General features: G+C 56.1%; 1 protein-coding gene across 1 annotated transcript in view; it reads left to right on the top strand.

Annotated features, from left to right (window-relative positions):
- Positions 1–732: 732 nt before the first annotated feature.
- The window catches only part of E2F2 (E2F transcription factor 2), a 29597-nt gene continuing 9695 nt past the window's right edge, over positions 733–20634 (top strand). The window contains exons 1-4 of the mRNA XM_048826009.2: positions 733–2077; positions 17522–17627; positions 18275–18494; positions 19714–19874. Coding sequence (XP_048681966.1) covers positions 1784–2077; positions 17522–17627; positions 18275–18494; positions 19714–19874 — 781 coding nt within the window. The 5' untranslated portion in view covers positions 733–1783. The remainder of the gene's footprint in view (positions 2078–17521; positions 17628–18274; positions 18495–19713; positions 19875–20634) is intronic.

The following is a 20634-nucleotide window of genomic DNA, read 5'->3' as shown; positions in this document are numbered from 1 at the left end:
TTGGCCAACCTAGGCAGCTACATAGCATGCCTATCACTAGAGCGGCCTCTGTCGATTTGCATTGCAATAGTTTCCTGAGATCAGGAACAGGGTGCCATCGTGCTAGGTGCTGTACAAGCAAGACAATCCCTACCCCAAAGAGTCTTGAAAGGGCACATTTGCCCATAGGGGCTGGAACTAAGGGTGCTGCACCCCCCTGGCATGATGTGGTTTCCATCCTATCCAGGGTGTACAGTTTGGTTCAATGGCTCTCAGCACCCGCACCCTATACATTGTTCCAGCACTCTGGCATTTGCCAGTGGGATCCCAGTCCTGTTGGCCCTGCAGCCGGCCATTATGAAACCCAGCTATCGGTTGCTTTCTCCGGCTGACTGCCTCAGGGCTTTGTTTGCAACAACAGCAAGTCCCAGCGGGGTGCATGGGCGGAGCAACCTTTGCATAAGAGCCCCCCCGCTAGGTTCCCCCCAGCCACAGCTGTGACAGCTGGTCCAGCCCAGGTCACTTTAACTCTTGGGGGGGTCTGCAGACGGCCCCTAGCTCTGCTTGCATGGACACGCCCCTTCCCGCCACCGCCACGCCCACTCGGCGCGCGGGGAGGGGGAGAGCCCGGGGCGGTGCCAGCCCCCGGGAGGAGGGCGCGCGCTGAGCGCTGCCCCTTTAAGAGCAGCCGCCTCCCGCTCCGCATAAAGTATCGAATCCGGTGGGCGGGGCCCCGGCCGGGTTGCAGCGACCAATCAGGGCGCGGCCTTTGCCGCGGGAGATCCGAATTTCGCGGCACGTCGTTTGGCGCTTAAAAAAAAAAAAAAAAAAAAAAAGAGAGACAAGAAAGAAACCAGCGAGCGGCGCCGAGAGCCGCGGGAGACGGGGAGAGAAGCGGGGCCGCTCCGCAGCCATCGCCCCCGCTGCAATCCGGCCCCATCCCGGCCCCGGCCCGCTGCAGCCCCGCCGGGAGGGAGCCGAGCCGCGGCCGCCAGCTTTGCAAGGGGGAGCCGCTCCATGAGAGACAGTGGCGGGGCCTCGGCCGGATCCAGGGCCCGGGCTGGGGGCGCAGCTCCCCCTGGCTTGATGCTGCTCAGCCCCCCCGCGCTGGGGGCCTCGGGCGAAGGGGCCGCCAAAGCAGAGATTTAGGGGGGTGATTTTATGATTATTATTATTATTTTTTTAAATGCAACACGCTCGGGTGGGGGTCGATGCGCTCTCTGGGAGCGGAAAGTCACCAGCCCCTGCAATAACCTGCACGTTACCCAGCTCCTGCAAGCTGAGGCTCGGGTCAGTGACCTGGCATCTGAGCCCTGCAAAGCCCCGGTCCCCTTAGGACAGACAGTAACTTTTAATTGTCTGTGTTTTTATAAAACAGCCGGCTGCAAATTCTGGCCGGCCGGGTAAAGGATCTTCCACGAAGAAAGGAGGGGGTTCGAGCTTTCTGTCTGAATGAGGAGAGAGAAAGGAAACAGTCATTTTTATTCTGGGGCTGGTTTAGTGATTTCCCCTCCCTTCCCCCAAATGCATTTTAGCAAAAATTCCAGCTTTATTATTATTATTATTATTATTTTTTTTTTTTGGAGATAGCCTCAGACTGGAAAGTGGGGGCCATTCACTGATCCTGCATGCTATGCCCTGTGTTAAATGGCTGGGCAATGCTAGGAGCAGCCTCCGACCGCTCTGTCTATCCTCCATGTCTCAGCTGCAGCTTGGTTTTTAAGCACCCCCCTTAAAGCTGTGCAAGTGCAACATTTCTGCCCTCCCTTCCCTGCCAGCTGGGCTTCTCGGAAAGGACTTTGCAATGCTGAGAGTCAAGGGAGTGTCTTCAGCCCCAGAAAGGGGGGGCTGTTCCCTTGCCTCTCTCCCCCCCCAGCAGCAGCAGCAAAAGAAAGTCATGCCTGTGATGAGCTCTGCAGACTTGGTGACTTCCAGCCTCAGCAGCCCTCAGATGCACTCCATCCCGGCCAGCTACTTCACACAGCTGTACCCTCAGAGTGTGGCTACTGCCCCTGCACCCAGGGGCAGTTGTCTCTACGCTACCCCTCATGGACCTGAAATCAGAACCATCCGATCTGCCTCTGCAGGAAGGCTGCCGGTAAAGTGTCTGACCCCTGTGCACCCTTGTGCTTTCCCCCTGTCTGTCTGCCCTTTTCAAACCCTCTGTGTGTTGGGTCTGGTGTCACTTGTATGTAGCAGAGTATGAACCCAGGCGAAATGTGTGATCCAATAATCTCTTCCTGGCGAGGTGCTCTGTTGCTACTGTGATGGGTGACATTATTAAAACCAAACACTAGCTAGTGTATTGAGGGGTTGGGATTTCTTTAATATGCAAAATGTTAATGGCTTGGTACTAGACCATAAGTCCCAGCACGGTGGCTCATGTATTTCTCAACTTCCCTTCAACTCCAGTTTACCCCACAAAAAGCTGCTGTCCTCTTCCTCTTTTCGGTTCTTGCAAGTAGCTATTACGGCCCATCAGAAACTCCAGCCCTGACATTTAAGGCCATAGAAAATCTCTTGCATTAAGGAAATGAATCGTACCTCACACAGTTTCCTGCAGAGTGCCTTTTGCCATCTGTTCCCTAGGCTCTGACCCCAAATCAGCCCTGGCACAAGTGAGTGTCTTTCCATTGACTTCAGTGGAAGTTAGCTCGCTCAGGGTAGGGCCCTCGCTCTGTGGCTGGCGGGTGGAGCCCTGTACAGAACGCAGCTGAGTTGAACAGGGCTCTGCGGTGATAAGATCCGAGCCTAGGGTTGTAGTGGGGTGAAGTCCGTAGTGGGGTGAAGTCCATAGCGGGGTGTAACTTTCTTTTGTGTGTACGCGTGTGTGGGGAGACTGAATTTGAATAGGATTCCATATGAATAGCAGGGATGCCCTGAAATATTACAGCTTAGGAAATCTGTACGAGAGGGACTGCAAGGATTTGGATGTTAGTTGGACAAGAAAGACCCGTGGAGGGAGGAACGGCTGAGTTTGCTGGTGCCCTGCTACCACGCTGCTGTGCAAGGGTCAAAATCCGTCTAAAGGGCAAATCCAACCTTAGTAACTAGTGTTCGTCATCTATAGATCTTAAAGCGCGTCGTAAGAGTGTGTGTAGAAATATTATTATTCCTATTTCACAGAGGGAGAAACTGAGGCACAGATAGGTGATGTGACTTGTTTGAAGTTGCACAGTCAGCAAAGCTAGGAATAAAACCCAGGCATCCTGATTCCAGTCCTTACTTGATCACATTGCCTCCAGGAGTCACATGGGGATGTATAAATAAGGCCTAGAGAATCGTGTTTCCTCTCCATCATGGGAGAGGAAAGGGGTTACGGTTTACTTTTTTGAAGCATGTGACATTGTCCTCTGTCAGTCAGAATATTGGACTATGGACCACTGGTCTAATGCAGTATGGCCTGTAGGAATTTAAAGTGCTCGTGCCCCCGATGATGAATGGAGCTATATATGACAGCCCTGCCATCACAGGGATGTGTGGATTGCACTGTAAACCAGAAGTAGGGAAAGCTCCGGAGGAAGAGCAGTCATTGCTCAGGGCCCAATCCTAGAGGCGCTGAGTGTCTTTGGCCCTGGCTAACCTGGGATGAGTCAAGGGCGTTGAGTGGCTGTGGGATCCAGGCCCTCTGGCCCTGCTGGCTTATCATTCACTTCCTCTGGGAGCTGTGCTCCCCAGGCTCTGGCTCTGTGAAAGTGGAGCTCAGACGCTGGGTCGGGCAGGCAGTTTTAACCAGCTTTACCTCCCCTTCTGTAGGCCCCTGCCGAGTGTCTGTTGAAGGCCTCTGCCAGCCCTGCTAATTGGCAGAGAGGGCTGGCGTGTAACTGCTGCTCCTGAGGCAGGCCTGGGAGCGATTCCCTCTCTCCCTGCCTGTCTGTGTTCTCCCCCAGAGCTGGTGATGCCTCCTGACAGGCGTGGGCTCCGTCACGCTCCTCTCTGAGGGCAGCCTGCGAGCGTGTCTCTTGGTTTCCCTTTCTCCGCTTGATCCATAATGTTCCTGCTCTTCTGGGGCAGTGGGTGCTGATCTGGCTCAGGGTCCACTCTCTGCACAGCCCCCACAGCCCCCGTGCCGGCAGGCTGCATCGGGCTCTGGTGGCACCTGTCTCGTCGTTTTCGCTGCGTGTGTCTGGCTGCATTTATATTCTAAACACAGAGCTTAACATGAAATGTATCCCCCCCCCAATGCCTCGTGTAGCTTCGAGGGCTGTTGTGTGCCGTGAGAGAAACCCATGCTGCTAAAACCCTTCCCCAGGCTGAAGGCAGACCATAGCCTTTGCAGAGGTGGTTTTACAGCCACCCGCTATGGGCCTGATCCTGCAACCTATGTGTGGGTCAACTGGGATCCGTGCAGGGTCTACCCGCACCAAAGTGCGTGCAGGGCAGTGGCCTAAAGAACAAATTTTCCTTTCAGAAACGCCCCTCTTTCCCCGCCCCCCCGGACACCTGAGGATTTTAAAGCTCTTTACCAACTCCTAGTGATGAAGACACACAATAGTCATGTAAGCCCTGGGCTGTTGTCCCTCTGTGACAGATGGGCAGGAGCCAGGGTACAGAGAAAGTAAGTGACTTGGCCTAGGTCACATTGTGAGTCGGTGGCAGAAGTGGGAAGCGACCCCTGAAGGCTGACTGGCTGCTCTGACCACTGGACTACACTGCCCCTTGTTAATCAAAGCATGCTTGGAGCCCATCGAAACATCACTTGATGCCCCTGGCTAATGAGCGATATAGCTGCCTTGCAGTGAAGTCACAGTGTTGTAAAAGAGAGAGATTGGGCCCTGGAATGGTCTCAGTAAGACTGTTTGTGCTAAAGCCCTAAATCAGCTGTCATGCCCTCTCCCCACCCCCTGCCCTGCACACCTTGGTGCTGTAGATGGACTCCTTAGGAGGCTGTCTATTGTTTGGCATGGTGGAAGGTGCTGGCTTTCTAATGGCTAATACCTCCATTTTAGGGGAGAAACACCAGGCAATGAACTGGTGGGTGGACAATCCGTATGGAAATCTAAGCAGATCAGGAGGGTTTGATGCTCTGCATCCCTTGTGCATTTATCCCTCCCCTTGGTGGGGCCCCACTGTTCCCAAAGGTCTCTTGCTTTCCCCATCTGATGTTTTTTCCATGCTTTAACTCCCCCCTTCCTTGGGGTCACTGCCTTGCTGTGCAGCCACTTGGGCAAAGGCTAGGACAGGGCTGCCGGCAAGGTGGCTTCTTGGACTGGGTAGCTCCATCTGCAGTCCCATCCCTCAACCCCCACCCGGCCTGGGGAAGGGGGTGTCTCCTGGCTGTAGAAGCAGGAGGAGGAGGAGAAAAGGCCTTCATGGGCTTTCTCCCTCACACTGACCCATGAGTGTTTCCAAAAGGGCCATTGGCCTCCGGGGCATCAGGCTGCCTGGCCAGTCCGCGCAGAATCCCCTCGCCTGCCTTCTCATTCCTTGCAGCCTTGTCAGTTCCATGGGCCCCATCCTTGTGCGTGTGATGCCTGCACGCTCCATCCTGCTGTCACATGGGGTGCAGCTGCCGGGGTCCTGGCTAAAACATCCCCTTTCGCAAGACCAGGTTCTAGTCCCCTCTACCTTGCTCCAGGCCCTGGGGAAATCCTGAATAAGTCTCCCACATCCTGTTTCCGGCCAAACCCGAGGGTGCCATGCAGGGCAGCCAGCCCTTAGAATCATAGAATATCAGGGTTGGAAGGGACCCCTGAAGGTCATCTAGTCCAACCCCCTGCTCGAAGCAGGACCAATTCCCAGTTAAATCATCCCAGCCAGGGCTTTGTCAAGCCCGACCTTAAAAACCTCTAAGGAAGGAGATTCTACCACCTCCCTAGGTAACGCATTCCAGTGTTTCACTACCCTCTTAGTGAAAAAGTTTTTCCTAATATCCAATCTAAACCTCCCCCACTGCAACTTGACACCATTACTCCTCGTTCTGTCATCTGCTACCATTGAGAACAGTCTAGAGCCATCCTCTTTGGAACCCCCTTTCAGGTAGTTGAAAGCAGCTATCAAATCCCCCCTCATTCTTCTCTTCTGCAGGCTAAACAATCCCAGCTCCCTCAGCCTCTCCTCATAAGTCATGTGTTCTAGACCCCTAATCATTTTTGTTGCCCTTCGCTGGACTCTCTCCAATTTATCCACATCCTTCTTGTAGTGTGGGGCCCAAAACTGGACACAGTACTCCAGATGAGGCCTCACCAATGTCGAATAGAGGGAAACGATCACGTCCCTCGATCTGCTCGCTATGCCCTTACTTATACATCCCAAAATGCCATTGGCCTTCTTGGCAACAAGGGCACACTGCTGACTCATATCCAGCTTCTCGTCCACTGTCACCCCTAGGTCCTTTTCCGCAGAACTGCTGCCTAGCCATTCGGTCCCTAGTCTGTAGCGGTGCATTGGATTCTTCCATCCTAAGTGCAGGACCCTGCACTTATCCTTATTGAACCTCATCAGATTTCTTTTGGCCCAATCCTCCAATTTGTCTAGGTCCTTCTGTATCCTATCCCTCCCCTCCAGCGTATCTACCACTCCTCCCAGTTTAGTATCCGCAAATTTGCTGAGAGTGCAATCCACACCATCCTCCAGATCATTTATGAAGATATTGAGCAAAACCGGCCCCAGGACCGACCCTTGGGGCACTCCACTTGATACCGGCTGCCAACTAGACATGAAGCCATTGATCACTACCCGTTGAGCCCGACAATCTAGCCAGCTTTCTACCCAACTTATAGTGCATTCATCCAGCCCATACTTCCTTAACTTGCTGACAAGAATACTGTGGGAGACCGTGTCAAAAGCTTTGCTAAAGTCAAGAAACAATACATCCACTGCTTTCCCTTCATCCACAGAACCAGTAATCTCATCATAAAAGGCAATTAGATTAGTCAGGCATGACCTTCCCTTGGTGAATCCATGCTGGCTGTTCCTGATCACTTTCCTCTCATGCAAGTGCTTCAGGATTGATTCTTTTGATGATTGATTCTTTCCTTGGATTTTGTCTCCTGGTGGCAGCTCTGCAGCAAGAGGAGGAGGGTTCTCCAGTGGCTGTGGGTCTAGCCTGCACGTTTGGAGGCTTTGGTTCAATCTCCTGCTCTGCCCCGGTGTCACTCTGGGCATATCACTCAAGGTATGGCTACATGTCAAGCTGGGGGTGCTGTTCCCAGCTCCAGGAGACCTGCTTATGCTAACCCTGATGGAGCCTGTGTGCTGCGAACAGTGTGCGAGCAGCTAGCTGCCCAGGGTGTGATCCTGTCGAAGGCGCTAGGCCCATACTCCAAGCCGCTAGCCCTTCCGGCTGCTACACTACATTTCTAGCACACTTGCTTGATCAGAGTCAGCCCAGGTATTTCTCCTTGGGCTGGGAATCGCACCCCCAGCTTGAAGTGTAGACATTCCTTTAGTCTCGCTCTGCCTCTGTCACCCATGTGTAGCACCTGCCGTCCTTACAGGAGTTTGATGAGAGCATGTGGTGTCTGACTCCTCTTGCAACAATCTCCCTTTGAACTCCAAGATGGAGGCAGGCAAGCAGATTCAGAAATTTTTGGGATCAGTTGCATGGAATGGCCAAACTGGCTGGGTGGTGCTCTCTGGAACCTTTGAGCTCGATTCCTCTTCAGCACAAAGACTCTTAAGAAGGTCAGGATGTATTCTTTAAACAAATGCATCCGAGCCTCTCTGCATGTTTGTTTCACTGCTTTTTTTTTTTTTTTTACCATAATCCTTGTTTCATGTGTCCTTCCAGACCTGTGCATGATCATAATGGGATTCTTGTAGGTTTGGATGCATTGAACACTCTTTGTAAGTGACCTCAAAGGAATTACAGTGTAGCTTCCCTTCTGCCTATTAAAATTCTTATCTTGACTCTTCTCTGTGGCTCCCCGAATCTAGCAGCTTGTCCCAGGCTGCTCTTGAGACAACTGATTCAGAAGACTGGGAGTGCAGAGTCCATAGGAGAAGCTGTTTGGATTTGAACGTGAAATGCTGACCAACTTTTTTCTTTGTACAAAGTGCAATTGGTGTGGCGAGTGTGCGGGGTGGTGGGTAGGAGCACAGCCCTATGGATTTCCTCCTATAAGGTTGATTGCGCTTTCTCCAATTGGCCAAGGGTTTGGAACATGACCTGTTAAGTGCCACACCTGTAAATACCTATGAGGCAGGTAGTCCGGGCATAGGTATTCAGTTACCTATCTGAAGTGTTGGTCTGGTTGCTTCCTGGGTCTTGTTACAGAGTGGGCTACTAAGGGGCAATGTGGAAGGCTTGCAAATTAATCAAAGGTGGTCTAGGGATTCCTGGTATTATTCCTGGCTTTGTGACCTAGGGCAAATCTCTTTTTATCTAGTCCTTGGTTTTCCCATCTTTAAAATGCTTAATTCTGTAGCGTTCATAACGTGCCTGGAGATCCTCCAGGTGCTGGAGATGGGCTGTTGCGTGGGAGATGGAGATCCCCTTGTGTGTGCTCTAGTCACATCTCCAGCTTCACTAGCTTTGCCGAGCTCAGTGCATTGCAAAGAGCTGCTTCTGTTTGCCCGGCTGCTGGGTATGGCCAGTGTGTGTATTGCTTGGCCAGTGTGTGATATCGTGGCCCTGACTCCATACGCTGAATTCGGGAGGTACGGAAAGGAGGTTCTCTCCCCACTGGCTTTACTTCTATGGCTGAACCCATTAGGGTCCCATCAGGGACTCTGGGTGGGTTGGTACCACCCATTCTGCAGGGCTGTATCGGGCCAGTGTGTCTCAAACTTGTATGTCACCTGAGATACAAGGCGATACTACACGCTGCATGTGGCCGACCTGTGGAACTTACTGCTTCAGGAGGAGGTCTTGAAATCAGTATTGCAGCAGGATTTAGGGTGGTCGGTATGTCCAATAGGCAGGAATCCTACAGCTGCACAGGCCCCAAGAGAAGGATAATGCAGTCTCATGCTTCTGGGTGTAAACTGATGGCTGGAGGGCTCAGGAGGGTATACCTCCTCCTCACTCAATATCCAGCAAGACACAAACAGGCGGAGGGGCAGTCCTGTCCCGCTCTGCGGGATCTGTCACTGGTGGGAGACCAGACCAGAAGAGCAGTGGTCTGATCTAGCTTTGCAGATCCTCTCTTTGCAAAGTGAAGATCAAAGGTCAGGAGGGAAAGCCCCGGCTTTGCCTAAACTAAGCTTATATAAAGGGAAAAGCCAGCACAGAGCTCTATTCCTTCTCTTCCAGCCTCCCTGGGCTAAGGGGCATCTGCACAGCTGCTGTGGCTAAAGACCCCTCTGCCTTGGCCTCCTTTAATCTTGTTAATTTGATTGGGCAGGGGACCCCCTTCTTGCCTGGCCCCTGGAGCCAGGCTCTGCGGCGTGGCATGGAACTGGGTTTCTGACTGTGCAACGGGGCTGGGGGTGTCCTTGGGGGCAGGGGTTTGAATGTTCAGCTGGGAATTTTTTTCCCTGTGTTGCATGGAGGGAGAATTTTAAGCCCTGGCCACTGGGGCTCCATCCCTTGGGCTTGAGCCAAGCTTTGCCCCTTGATGGGGTGGAGAGCGTAAAGCTGATTTTGCTTTGAGGACTTTAAATATGGCTGGGGTGGGTGGTGCCAGGCTCCCGGGCACTGCTCCAGGAAAGGCTCTGGCTTCTCTTCCAGGATGTGCCTGTGACTCACGGGTGGGGCCAGAAGAGTGTGTGCGATTGCTGGAGAGTTGTGGTGAATGAGCACGGGGTGTGGGTGAACGTCTTGGGGAATGGGAAATCCCTACCATGCTATGCTAACCCAGATTTCTCAGCTGATCCTCTTTACCTGGGGCTGCCACAGATGCAGTCCTGGGCTACAATTCTGGGCAAGCTTCCACTGCACCCTAAACCCCCTTCCCCACCCTGCTGGAGCCGAGAGATGAAGGCAGGATCCTTGGCAGCTGGGGCCAGGACAGAGCAGTGAGTTCGAGTCACTTTTGCATGCAGCTGACTGCTAGTCCGTTGCTGCCCCAGGAGTGGAGTCTGGGAGGAAACCCTTCTGGGGGCCAGAGGCACTAGTTATGGATCTGGTCCCAGCGTGGAGGGAGGTTCACGGTACCTGTCAGGCCGGCATCCAATCTGATCTACACCCAGAGCATCAGCTGTGCCCCACCCACAATGGGCAGAGCTGCCTTGTCCGTGCAGAGCCCTGCTGTGCCCAGCCTCTGGGAGCAGCACCCAGTGGGGAGGGGGGCAACAAACTGCCTAGCCCAGGCCAAACCAGAGACCGGGCAGCGAACCCCAGACCCTCGTGAGCTTGTGAAGACAGACAGGTGCAGCTAGCAACAGATGGGACCTCGTCCAACTGGGGCCTTTCGCCAGCACTCAGTTGTTGTCATTTACTGTCAGTTATTGCTGCTACCACGATCCTTCCTCTTGGGTCACGGCTGGATGCCCCGACTTTCCCTGCGAGCCTGGCAGTGCTGCTCCTGGCGGTTCTGATTAGCAGGGCTAATCCTCCCGAGTGGGCTGCCTCCCTCCCTTCTAGATGCTCCCTGGGGAGGGAGGATCTGAACTCGCATCTTACCTCTGGCGCAGGTGGATTTGGCTTGTCTTTCATTTCTTTGCAACTAACTCTCTCCCCTCCACCATGAGCCCAGCTGCTGCTTTGCCCCTGGAGGAGAAATGCTGAACAAGGCCACTGAAGATGGCTTTTCTGCTGACCCCCTCCCCCGGGACTGGTGGGGGCGAGGCGGGGGGGGGGGGGACAGGGTGGAAGGCTGCAGCATGCAGGGGGTTCCAGGAAGCGGCGGGGGAGGATTGGAGGAGGCGAGCCGGTCTTCCCCTTCATGCACAGGCTCGCTGCCAGCTCTCCCTCCCCTGGTGCGTGCATGGAGGGTGTGTGCTTTCGTGCTGTGGGACTCTGTGATAACCCAGTGGCAGTGTTCCCACGCCCTGTGGTGCAAGGGTGTGGGGGGGTGAGGGCAGGCCTCGGAGCTGCCCAGACGGGCCTGGCGAGCCCAGCCCAGTGCTGTTGAGACGAAGCACCCCCAGAAATAAAGGGCAAAGGCGCCGGGGCTGCAGTGGGTGGGCCTAGGTGCGGCAGGCTCCCATCCACCTGTGTCCCATCCTTGCAGCAGCCTTCTAGCCGCTGCCTGCCAGGCTGTGACGTTCCCCTCCCTCAGCTGTGTGGGGCTCTGTGACCTGTAGTGATCCCCCCCGCTGCTTAGCCACAGGCAGGTGGGGGTGCAGGGGAAGCTGGCAAGGAGCAGCCAGGCTGAGAGGAGTTGGAGGATGCAGGCTTCCTACGCTGGTTTCTCTTCAGAGCAGTGTGGCCTAGAGCACTGAACTGGGGTTTGTGGTATCTGGCTTCTCTCCCCAGCTCTGCCACTGGCCTGCTGGGTGACCTTGGGCAAGTCATGTCATCAACCGGTGCCTCACTTTCCCCATCTGTAAAATCGGGGAGAGTGATGCTGCCCTCCTTTTGTAAAGTGCTTGGAGATCTAGAGAAGAGCCAGGTATTATAATTATTAAATGCCGTCAGCAGAAATACAGGGGTGGGTTGAGGAAGTTTCCCCAGGCATCCTCTCCATCCCCCTTCTCCTCCCAAATTCCCGTGGCCTGGAAGCCAGGCTTCTGAGCAAAAGCAGTGTCCTGGGGCAGACAGGGGCTGGAGTCCTACAGGGCTTTTGTCTTTTTGACTCTTCCAGTGTCCACCCTGTTGCTGCTGCCCCGGAGCCCCAGCCTCGCTGCTCCCCACCCCGTGTGCCGTGGCTGTGTAAGAGTATGAGCTCTACCCTGCAGCTGGGTTGGCCAGCTGTTGTGTGGCTAATCCAGCCCCTGCCGGGGCGGGGAGACTGTGCCAGCTCTGGGCCAGGCCAGCAGCTGGCAGATCATCTGCCTTGGGCTTCCCTTTGTCCTTTCCCGCCATCTCCACAACCCTGGGGCCCCTCAAGCATCCCTCAGTTACCACACACTTGGCCTGGGGATGGCAGGGGATGACTGTTGCCCTCCGACCCCAACACAAGAGTTGGCAGGGAGGGTGTGACCCTGCCCCACATGCCGAATGGGAGGCACTGTAAACCCCACCCTGCTCCGACCGCCTGCCCCCAGCAGGGACTGCAAATCCGCCTCCTCTCTGTCCCGTTCCCTGCTGTTCGGAAAGAAGCTATGTTCCCTGCATGCTCGCTCTCAGCATGGCAGGGTGGGGTGCACACTTGACCCAGAGACCTGGGAACTTGCTCACTAGCAGAGAAAGCATCTGCTCCTGTTCTTCCCGGACTGGAGCGCCTGCCTTTCAAAGCCTTTCAGGAGCTGGGCGATAGCTCCCAGCCCAGCTCTTATCTCCCAGTTCAGTTGCATCCTCGGACCTGGCGGACCCCAAATGCTCTGTGCATTGCAGTGTCTACTGGGGCGGGCTTCCCCCAGTGGTGAAATGCAGCCACTTCTGGGGTGGAATGTGACTGCCGTGTAACAGGGCTGGTCAGGCAGCAGAATGCAGGGAGGGGGGCTAAGGAGGAGAAACATCGTTCCTGGAGTGTGGATTTGGGCAGGGCTCCCTGGCCAAAGGATCTTTGCTGGTACCAAGTTCCTCAGCCAGAGGGTGGGCCCCCTTCCATCAATACAGCGCCCCCAATGGCATTAGTTAGGCACAGTACTGCCATGGGAACAACTCCCCTGCCCCCGCATCTCTGATTCCACTTCGGCAGCAGCGAGATTGCCCTGGGCGTCTCCTTTCCACGTCTTAACCAGTCTCCATCCCTGCAAGATCTTTCTAGAGGCCAGGGTGCAGCACTGGTATATCACTAGAGGGATTTGTTTGTCCACGTGCCCTAGATGGGGCACGTTTGTGCGAGGGGAGCGACCAATCTCCTCCATTCTCAGGAGCTCTCTTCATCCGCTGTAGCGCAGAGTCATATCTGCCTTCAGCAGTTGCTTCACAGTGGCCCTTGTTTGGGGAGGATGCAGGTACACAGCCAGGAATGGGCCTGGCCCAAGACAAAGGGGTGCTAGGACAGTGCCTTGGGGAGCAGAAGTGGATTCTGAGCTCCTTCTCCCATCACATCTCATCTGGGAGCCTCTTTGCAGTGTGGCCGAGTGTCTAGAACCCTGGACTGGGATTTGAGAGTCCTTGGGTCTATTTCCAGCTCTGCCACTGGCCTGCTGGGTGACCTTGGGCAAGTCACATTTCCTGACCCGTGCCTCAGTTTCCCCATCTGTAAAATGGTGCTAGCGATTCTGCCCTCCTTTGTAAAGTGCTTTGAGATCTGTTGATGAGCCATGCAAGATACGAGCGAGGAGTTACCATCTGAATGTACCCTGTGCTCTCCCCTTCCCAGTCATCCAGGCTGGCCACAGAACCACCTTTGCTCTCCCTTTCTTGGGCATAGGGGTGAGGCAGGGTCCCAGCCAGTCTCCTTAGCGCAAGGGGAGTATCTCTAGACAGGGAGGTAGGCAATTTAGCTCTTAAACATCTTGATCTTGAGACCATCTTGACCTCCCTGGCATGGGCCCCTCCCCATATAACTTGGAAACCAGCTGCACAGCAGCATCCTAAACTCCCAAGCCTGGTCTGTGCTGTGCAGCCGAACGTCCGGGGCAGGGCGTGGGGACTGTGATGCCATCAGTGCATTGGTAGCTCTGCAGTGGTGATGGCCTTTAAGGGGGCATCTTTGGGTGCGCTGCTGTTAGTGAAGAGTAAGCCCTGGACCAGCTCCCAAAATCCTCCTTCCCCACACCTGGGGCACGGGGGGGGGGGGGGGGGGGGCTGGCCCTGCTGGCTGCTGAGCCCCTCCCTGTCTGGCCGCTCCAGCCATGCACTGTCACAGCCACCTGGTGCTGGCCCTCGCTAACTCATTTGTTGCCAACAGATGCCCTGTGGGCAGAGGGGAGGGGGAGAAACCAAGAAGACCCTCCCCCACTGCTGTCTCTGGTTTCTGGGCCTAAATGCGGGGCAGCCTGGCGCAGCAGATGTGTTTGTGGTTACTACTTTGGCAGGTGTTTCCCATGTGCTTGGGTTTAACCCTTTGGCTGCCAGGGGCTTCTGTGGGTAGAGCTTGACTGGGGGTGGGGTTAGGGTGAGACTGCGGAAGCAACGCTCACAGGAATGAAGGAGCGTCCCGGGCCTCCACGCCGAGGGCTGGACCCATTTCTTTGATTTGCCGTCTCTGTTCTAATGGCAGAGCCGCGTGGGCATAGAACTGCTCCACCCGCCCCCCACAAAAAAAGACAGCCCTGCAAGACCCCTCCACGTGCAATTCTCCCCAGGGAGAGGGTGAACCACCCGGGACTGATGTTACGTGCTTAGTGCATGACTAGAAGGCGCTCAGATACTAGAGAGAGACTGGCCTGAGAGCAGCCAGTGCAGAAAAGAGGGGATGGGCATTCACAGGGCGAGGACTGCTGCCAGCTTGCTCTGATTCTGGGGGATCCCTCCTCCCATGGCTTTCTGATCGGCTGCTCCAACGCTCCTGTGGTAGGGTTCTGTTAACCACCCAATTGCTCTGTCTGGGAATGGGGACCTTCCCCCAGTGTGGGCGTGATCCAGCAGACTTCATGTGCCCGTGACTCCCTCTACTCATCTCTGTTTCCTCTCCTTGTCTGGCACCAGCCTCCTTCATGAGCCCGTCGCACCATCTTGCCCCTGCTGGTTCAAGAGCCGTCTCCTCTGCAGCTCCTGCCCCCTGGAGCAGCCTCCCCAGACCTCTCCTGTCACTTCTCAGATCTTGTCTCTCCGGCACGGCTTCACTTCCCTCTCCCTCGGCATCTATCTAAGCTGGGCTGAACCTTCAGTGTTTCCGGCCGGGCTTGGCTACCAATTCCCTGATCAGAACTTGCCACTGGATATTTTTGTTACCGAGCCAAAACTTGAACGGAGCCTTGTGTGCCAGCTCAGATGAGGCGGGGACTTTTCGCTGACAGCTGATGTCAGCATGGTCCAACCCTAGCCCAGCTTCAACACCCTCCTCTGAGCCTAAGGCTAGTCACGATCCAGATCCAAGGACTCCTCGCTTGGTCCGTCTCTAGTTGTTTCTCTCTGTAGAGTTTTGGGGGAGGGGAAAAGATGCACCATGTGTGGAAGATGCTGCTCTGGAGGCAAATAGCTCCTAGAGAATAAAGAACCCAGCAGAGCTTTGCTCAAAGCCCGAAGCTGGGATTTCACCTTTTGCAGATGTGTGTGATCGCTAAGAGATGGAGAGGAGTGTGTGTTTTGGGGGGTGATGGGCAGAGGATGGGGTAGGGTGTTGTCTGTCTGTGGCTTCTTACATTCCCCTGTGGCCGTTCCTGGTGGGAGCAGAGCTGGTGTGTGATTCCAGATATGACTGAGCAGAGTTGGGGTGATCTCAGGCAAGGCATTTCACAGCATGGTGTTGGAAGTGGCCCTCCCCTAAGGCCCAAGAGACACAGTGGGACTCTCCCGGTTGGGTTGCCCCGGCTAGCCTGGGGGCTCAGAGGCTCACAGATGGTGAGGTTGTCTCTGAGAGCCGGGTCCCAAGGACCAGGGCTCCTGGCGATGAATGGGGAGCTGGTGGAGTTGCCGGAGGGCTAGTGTGACGTGCTCCTGTCAACCTCTCTAGCTTCAGGTTTCAGAGTAGCGGCCGCGTTGGTCTGTATCCGCAAAAAGAACAGGAGGACTTGTGGCGCCTTAGAGACTAACCAATTTATTTGAGCATAAGCGTCCGATGAAGTGAGCTGTAGCTCATGAAAGCTTATGTTCAAATTGGTTAGTCTCTAAGGTGCCACAAGTCCTCCTGTTCTTTTTTCTCTAGCTTTAGCATGCTGGGTGTGTTGTAGCATTGTCGCAGGGACCAGCCGGGAGGGGATGAAGGTGTGGATGGCGGATCACAGCGTCCCGTCCCCTTGCCAGCTGGCAGTGCAGGAGCCCTGCCCACCAACACAATCTGCTGCCTTGATTGCATGGTGTCAGTATCCTGGCAAGTGCTAGCCCGGCCCTGGCCTTCCATGGGTTCAGATTGTGCCAGCTGCTCTCTGGGCATCAGGGGGAGGGAGCTCTCCTCATCTTCCTCCTTTCTGGCTTGGTGCGATGCCCGGTAATACAGCTCCAAGGGTCTGCAACCCGGCCTGGAGGAGCCGGTGCCAAAAGGGAAGCACTTGTGGGAATGGCAGGCAGCGCCTGGGCCAGCCTCCAGTGCCGCTCGGGAAGTGGGCAGGAAGCGACCTGGCAGCTGCTGGGAGCCGGCCGCCCGGCCTTGCCACGTGCTGCTTCCCCTTCCCAACCTGCCGGGGTCACTCGCCCCTTCTGTTGTGCAATGGAAAGGGCTCAGGGCCGGCCTTTTTCCAGGGCTGCCCCCAAGCTCCTCGTGGGATGGGGCAATGCCCCTGCCGAGCCCCTCTGCCCCCACCCAGGGCTGAGCTGCAGCTGGTTCCCAGAATCTGCTGTTGTAACCGGACACGTCTCACGCAAGTGCTTTCCTGTGGCTGGGGGCTCTGATGGCGCACTTGGCCCCAGGGAAAGGCCTCTGGGCACAGATCCATGCACGCGGCCCTGCCCTGGGGTTTGAGCGCTAGGGACCGGGCTCCGTCGGTTCTCTGCCGCCCTGCGTCTGCCAGCAGCGGGGCCCGGTCATGATGGAGGTTCGGTGACACGGACGTCTGGGCGTCAGCGTGGGGGACTGTGACCCAGCAGCGAATGCCCCATAGGCCGCGGAGCAGCCGTCCCTGGTAACTCCCTGCGGCTGCTCCCAGGGGGCCACCTGTGCTGGGTTTGCACCAGGGCCCCAAACAGCGCCAGGCTTTGCCCGGTGGTGAGCTCCTGGTTCATGGGGTGGGGGCTTGTGGCTGGCTCGGCACAGCTCCCCCTACTGGTGCCATCACCGCAGGGCTGGAGGCTGCTAACTGGGTGTGTTGAGTTAAGCAGGGGGTCCAGGGCAGGGGCTGGGCTGGCGTTGCCAGCAGAGCATTAATATACAATCTGGACTCCTGTTCCTGGGGCTGGATCCTGTTGTGTTGAAAGGGTCTGTTCTAATCAGCCCGCTCTCTGGGGTTGGGGGTGAAGCAAGGCTGGGCCATCTCCTTCCAAGGTACATGTGCCCCTCCAGGCTTCTGCACTGGCAGCCGGCTTAATGTCCCTACCGATTTGGCCTCAAAGGCAGCTCCAGCTCCCCGTTTCCCTGCCACCGGTGCCAAGGACCTGGCAGGATCAGGCCCCTGTTGCTCATCTTGCCCTCTGCAGAGCAGCTGGGCCATGATGGAGTTCCTGGTGGGAGGGGGAAGGGAACTGCAGGGATCTGAGCGGGTGGGGTAACTGCTTCCTGGGGATTTGAGGCCCCCCCCCCCCCCCCCGCCCGGTGCTGCTGTGCTGATGCAACCCCCTGCTGTAGACTGGGCCCAAGCTCTGGTTATGATTTCGTTTATTTGCCTTACAGTAGCGCCAGCCAAGATCAGGGCCTCGTTGGGCTAGGAGCTGTACAAAGGCTCCCTGCCCCAGAGAGCTTACAGTCCTAGATGCCGAGGCCAGAAGGGTCTAGTTTGATCAAAGGGCGGTTGATGAGATGGTTGTGGGTGCCGCGTGGGTCTCCAGCGGGCAAACTGGGATCGTGGGTGCTGTTGTTGGTGGTCAGTCTCTTGAAGTAACTGCACAATTCTCTCTCCTGCCCATCAGGCCAAAAGGAAGCTGGATCTGGAAGGGACCGGCCAGCCGGGCATCCCGGAATTCCGGACACCCAAGGGGAAGAGCAGGACAGTCACTCGAATCCCCAGCCCCAAGAGTAAGTGGTGCTGAGCTGGGATGTGAGGGAGGGGAGATGTATGCCTGGGTGGGGGGGCTCCCGTGCAAAGGACCTGCCTTGCCCCACGGCTCTTCTGTCCGGAGCAGCTGGGTCCTGGAGACATTTGTCACCATGAAAGTGACGCTGGGATATTCCATACAGGGATGGGAGAAGCCAGCCCTGTCGGGGTGGGGCTGCCATGTGGCCTTCAGGCAGCAGTTCCACCACCTATTGTAGTTAGGAGCAGTCTGTGACGTCCTTCTGTGGGGGAGGACAGGCCTGGAGCGAACAGGCATCCATGAGCATCTGCTTCCACCCGGCTTAGTGCTGCCATAAATATAGGAGCACCTGTAACTGACCCTGCTTGGGCCCGCTGTGGGGTTTCAACCCAGGTCCCTCAACACTGGAAGCACGAGTCTCTGCTGCTTGAGCTAAAGGGGAGGGACCCAGCCTCCCTCTGCGCTAGGCTGTTGAAACCCATTGCAGGCTGCGCTCACGGCAGCCCCGATGGGTGGGGCCCTGCGTGCTTCTAGCCCGCAGCTGTTGAATCAGCCTGGCCCATTCTCTGGGCGGCATCGTGACTTTTCTCAGCTCCTCTCCCCGGCTCAGCCAACCTGACCCGTCTCCTCTCTCCCCGCCCACGACAGCCCCCAAGTCGCCCGGGGAGAAGACACGGTATGACACCTCCCTGGGGCTGCTGACCAAGAAGTTCATCCACCTGCTGAGCGAGTCGGAGGACGGGGTGCTGGACCTGAACCGGGCGGCCGAGGTGCTGGAGGTGCAGAAGCGCCGGATCTACGACATCACCAACGTGCTGGAAGGGATTCAGCTCATCCGGAAGAAATCCAAGAACAACATCCAGTGGATGTAAGGGGCTCTGTGCGGAGGAGACAGTGCGGGCAGAGATCCGGGCTCCCAGCTGGGCTCCAGGGCTGGTATCAGTTATGCTGGGACCGTCCGCTCCAAAGGGCCTTGTTTGTTCAAGTGCAGAGTCTTGTCTGGGGGGGGGGGGGGGAGGAGTGACCTTCCCTGTGTCTATTCTGGGGGGTTGCACAGATCTGGGTCTTTGTCCCCAAGCCAGCACAAGTGAGGATGCAGGGTCAAACATGATGCCAACTAGGCTGGTTTCTAACATGGTTTGGCCCGTGATTCTGGATGGGAAGGGCCCCAATGAGAACAGAATTTAAACCCAGCACCGTAGGCGAGGCCAGAACGTAGCTCTTCCAGTGATGTGGCATTTAAGCTGTCTGGCTGAACAGTCCTGAAATAGCTTGTCAGCCCTGCTCCCACCCTAGCCTGGATCAGGCAGTAGGACAGAGCAGAGTTTGGACTCTTATCCCACATTAAGCACAATGGTCTTGTTCTCTCCCCATACACACTACCATAAGGGAGAATACAGTGAATACTTTTACATGATCCACAAGATCACACTGAGGTCAACAGCTCAGCAGGATTCAAAAGCAGGATCCAATGCCCCCCGGCTGTTACAAACCCTGATGCTTCACGGCATAAGCAAAGCACTGACTGCCTGGGGTTAGGAGACACTTCTTCTATGGCAGGCCACTCTGTAATTGTCCACCGTCTGAGTCTTGCACCATGCTCTGCTGTGTCAGCTGCTAGCTGTTGTCAGAGACGTGTGGTGAGCGGGCAGGAGTACGGGATCTGATCCAATGGAGAGTCCTGTGTTCCCAGCCTCGCTGGCAGAGAGGGGGGTACATGTGCCAGATTCATTTACTATGGAATGAACACACTTGGAGGCAGCTGTCACCGAATCCAGTTTGCAGAGAGCGGCCCAAACCCCTGAACATGGCTCTGTCTTTGAACGGTTTTAAAATCCTGGCTCTGGGGGCTCTGCTTTCCGGCCGATCTCAGGCTCTGCTTGTTTCCTTTCACAGAGCCGTTTATCTGCAAGTATTTACGATGCTGCTTCGCAGAGCGCTCGGAGCTGCGCGTCTTGTGAAAGCGACATGCTCCCTCACAGGAGACCTTGCGCTGTCCCTGCTGAGGTGGATGACGCTCCCCTCCCTCCCCCGCAGTGCGCTGCTTTCCACTGATCCTCAGTGACCGGCTCTGCTTGTCTTCCCAGGGGCACAGGAATTTTCGAGGACACCTCTGTGACGGTGAAGCATCAGTCCCTGCGCCAAGAGCTGGCGGAGCTGGCCAAGACCGAGAGAACTTTGGACGAGCGCATCCAGGACTGCACCCTCCAGCTGAAGCACCTGACAGAGGACGAGACTAACCAGAGATATCCTTCATGGGGAGGCAAAGGGTTATGGAGAAAGGGGGTTGGGGTGTGTGTGTGTGGGGGGGGAGTCTCTGAATCGCGAGCAAACGCAGTCTGAAAATGACCTTCAGAGGGATATTGGGTCTGAGGGAGTATCTAGGGTGAGGGCTGAGTAGCCCGGAGGGAGGAGCCTGGGAGCAGCCCAACCTGGGGAAGAGACTTGGGCTGAACTCCTGCCTCATTGTTGATAAAACCACCGCTGAGTTTTGACTGGTCAACATGTGGGCTCTGTTTGAGCCGTCTGGGGAAAGCGCCTGCTCCCGGTGGGCCTTGCCTTCCTGTCTGAGCACAGTTTGGCTTGGATTCTGTCTCCTCTCCTCTGCCAGCGAGCCCCATGGCTTGGGTTCTGCAGCCAAGAAAGCTTTAGCTCCAGCAGCTGTCTTATCCAGGGCCTTTCCCAGCTGTGCTGCCCATGGGGGGAGGGACGGGGGATGGAGGAGACGTGGAGATGGCCGCATGCCAAGCCTCACAGGCCCAGGGCTCTGGGGTCGGTTCAGTAACAAACAGGGAGCCAGCGGCATTCTTGGAGCCATGGGATGATGGCCTGGCACCAGCCTGTGGACTCTGGCAGGGGCGTTCAGCTCCGTATACCACAATGCCTTGCTGCCTGCCCTGGGGGGAGTGGAAGTGGTAAGTGTGGTGGCCAAGGCCTTGTGGTGGGGAGAGGCAGGTAGTCCTGTGTCCCTCTCAGGACAGAAGAAGAGGTTTTTAATCTGTGCCTGG

This window comes from Caretta caretta, chromosome 19 (assembly GCF_965140235.1).
Source record: "Caretta caretta isolate rCarCar2 chromosome 19, rCarCar1.hap1, whole genome shotgun sequence".
Lineage (NCBI taxonomy): Eukaryota > Metazoa > Chordata > Testudines > Cheloniidae > Caretta > Caretta caretta.
The sequence above is the reverse complement of the archived record's forward strand: the minus strand, read 5'-3'. Positions and strand labels throughout refer to the sequence as shown.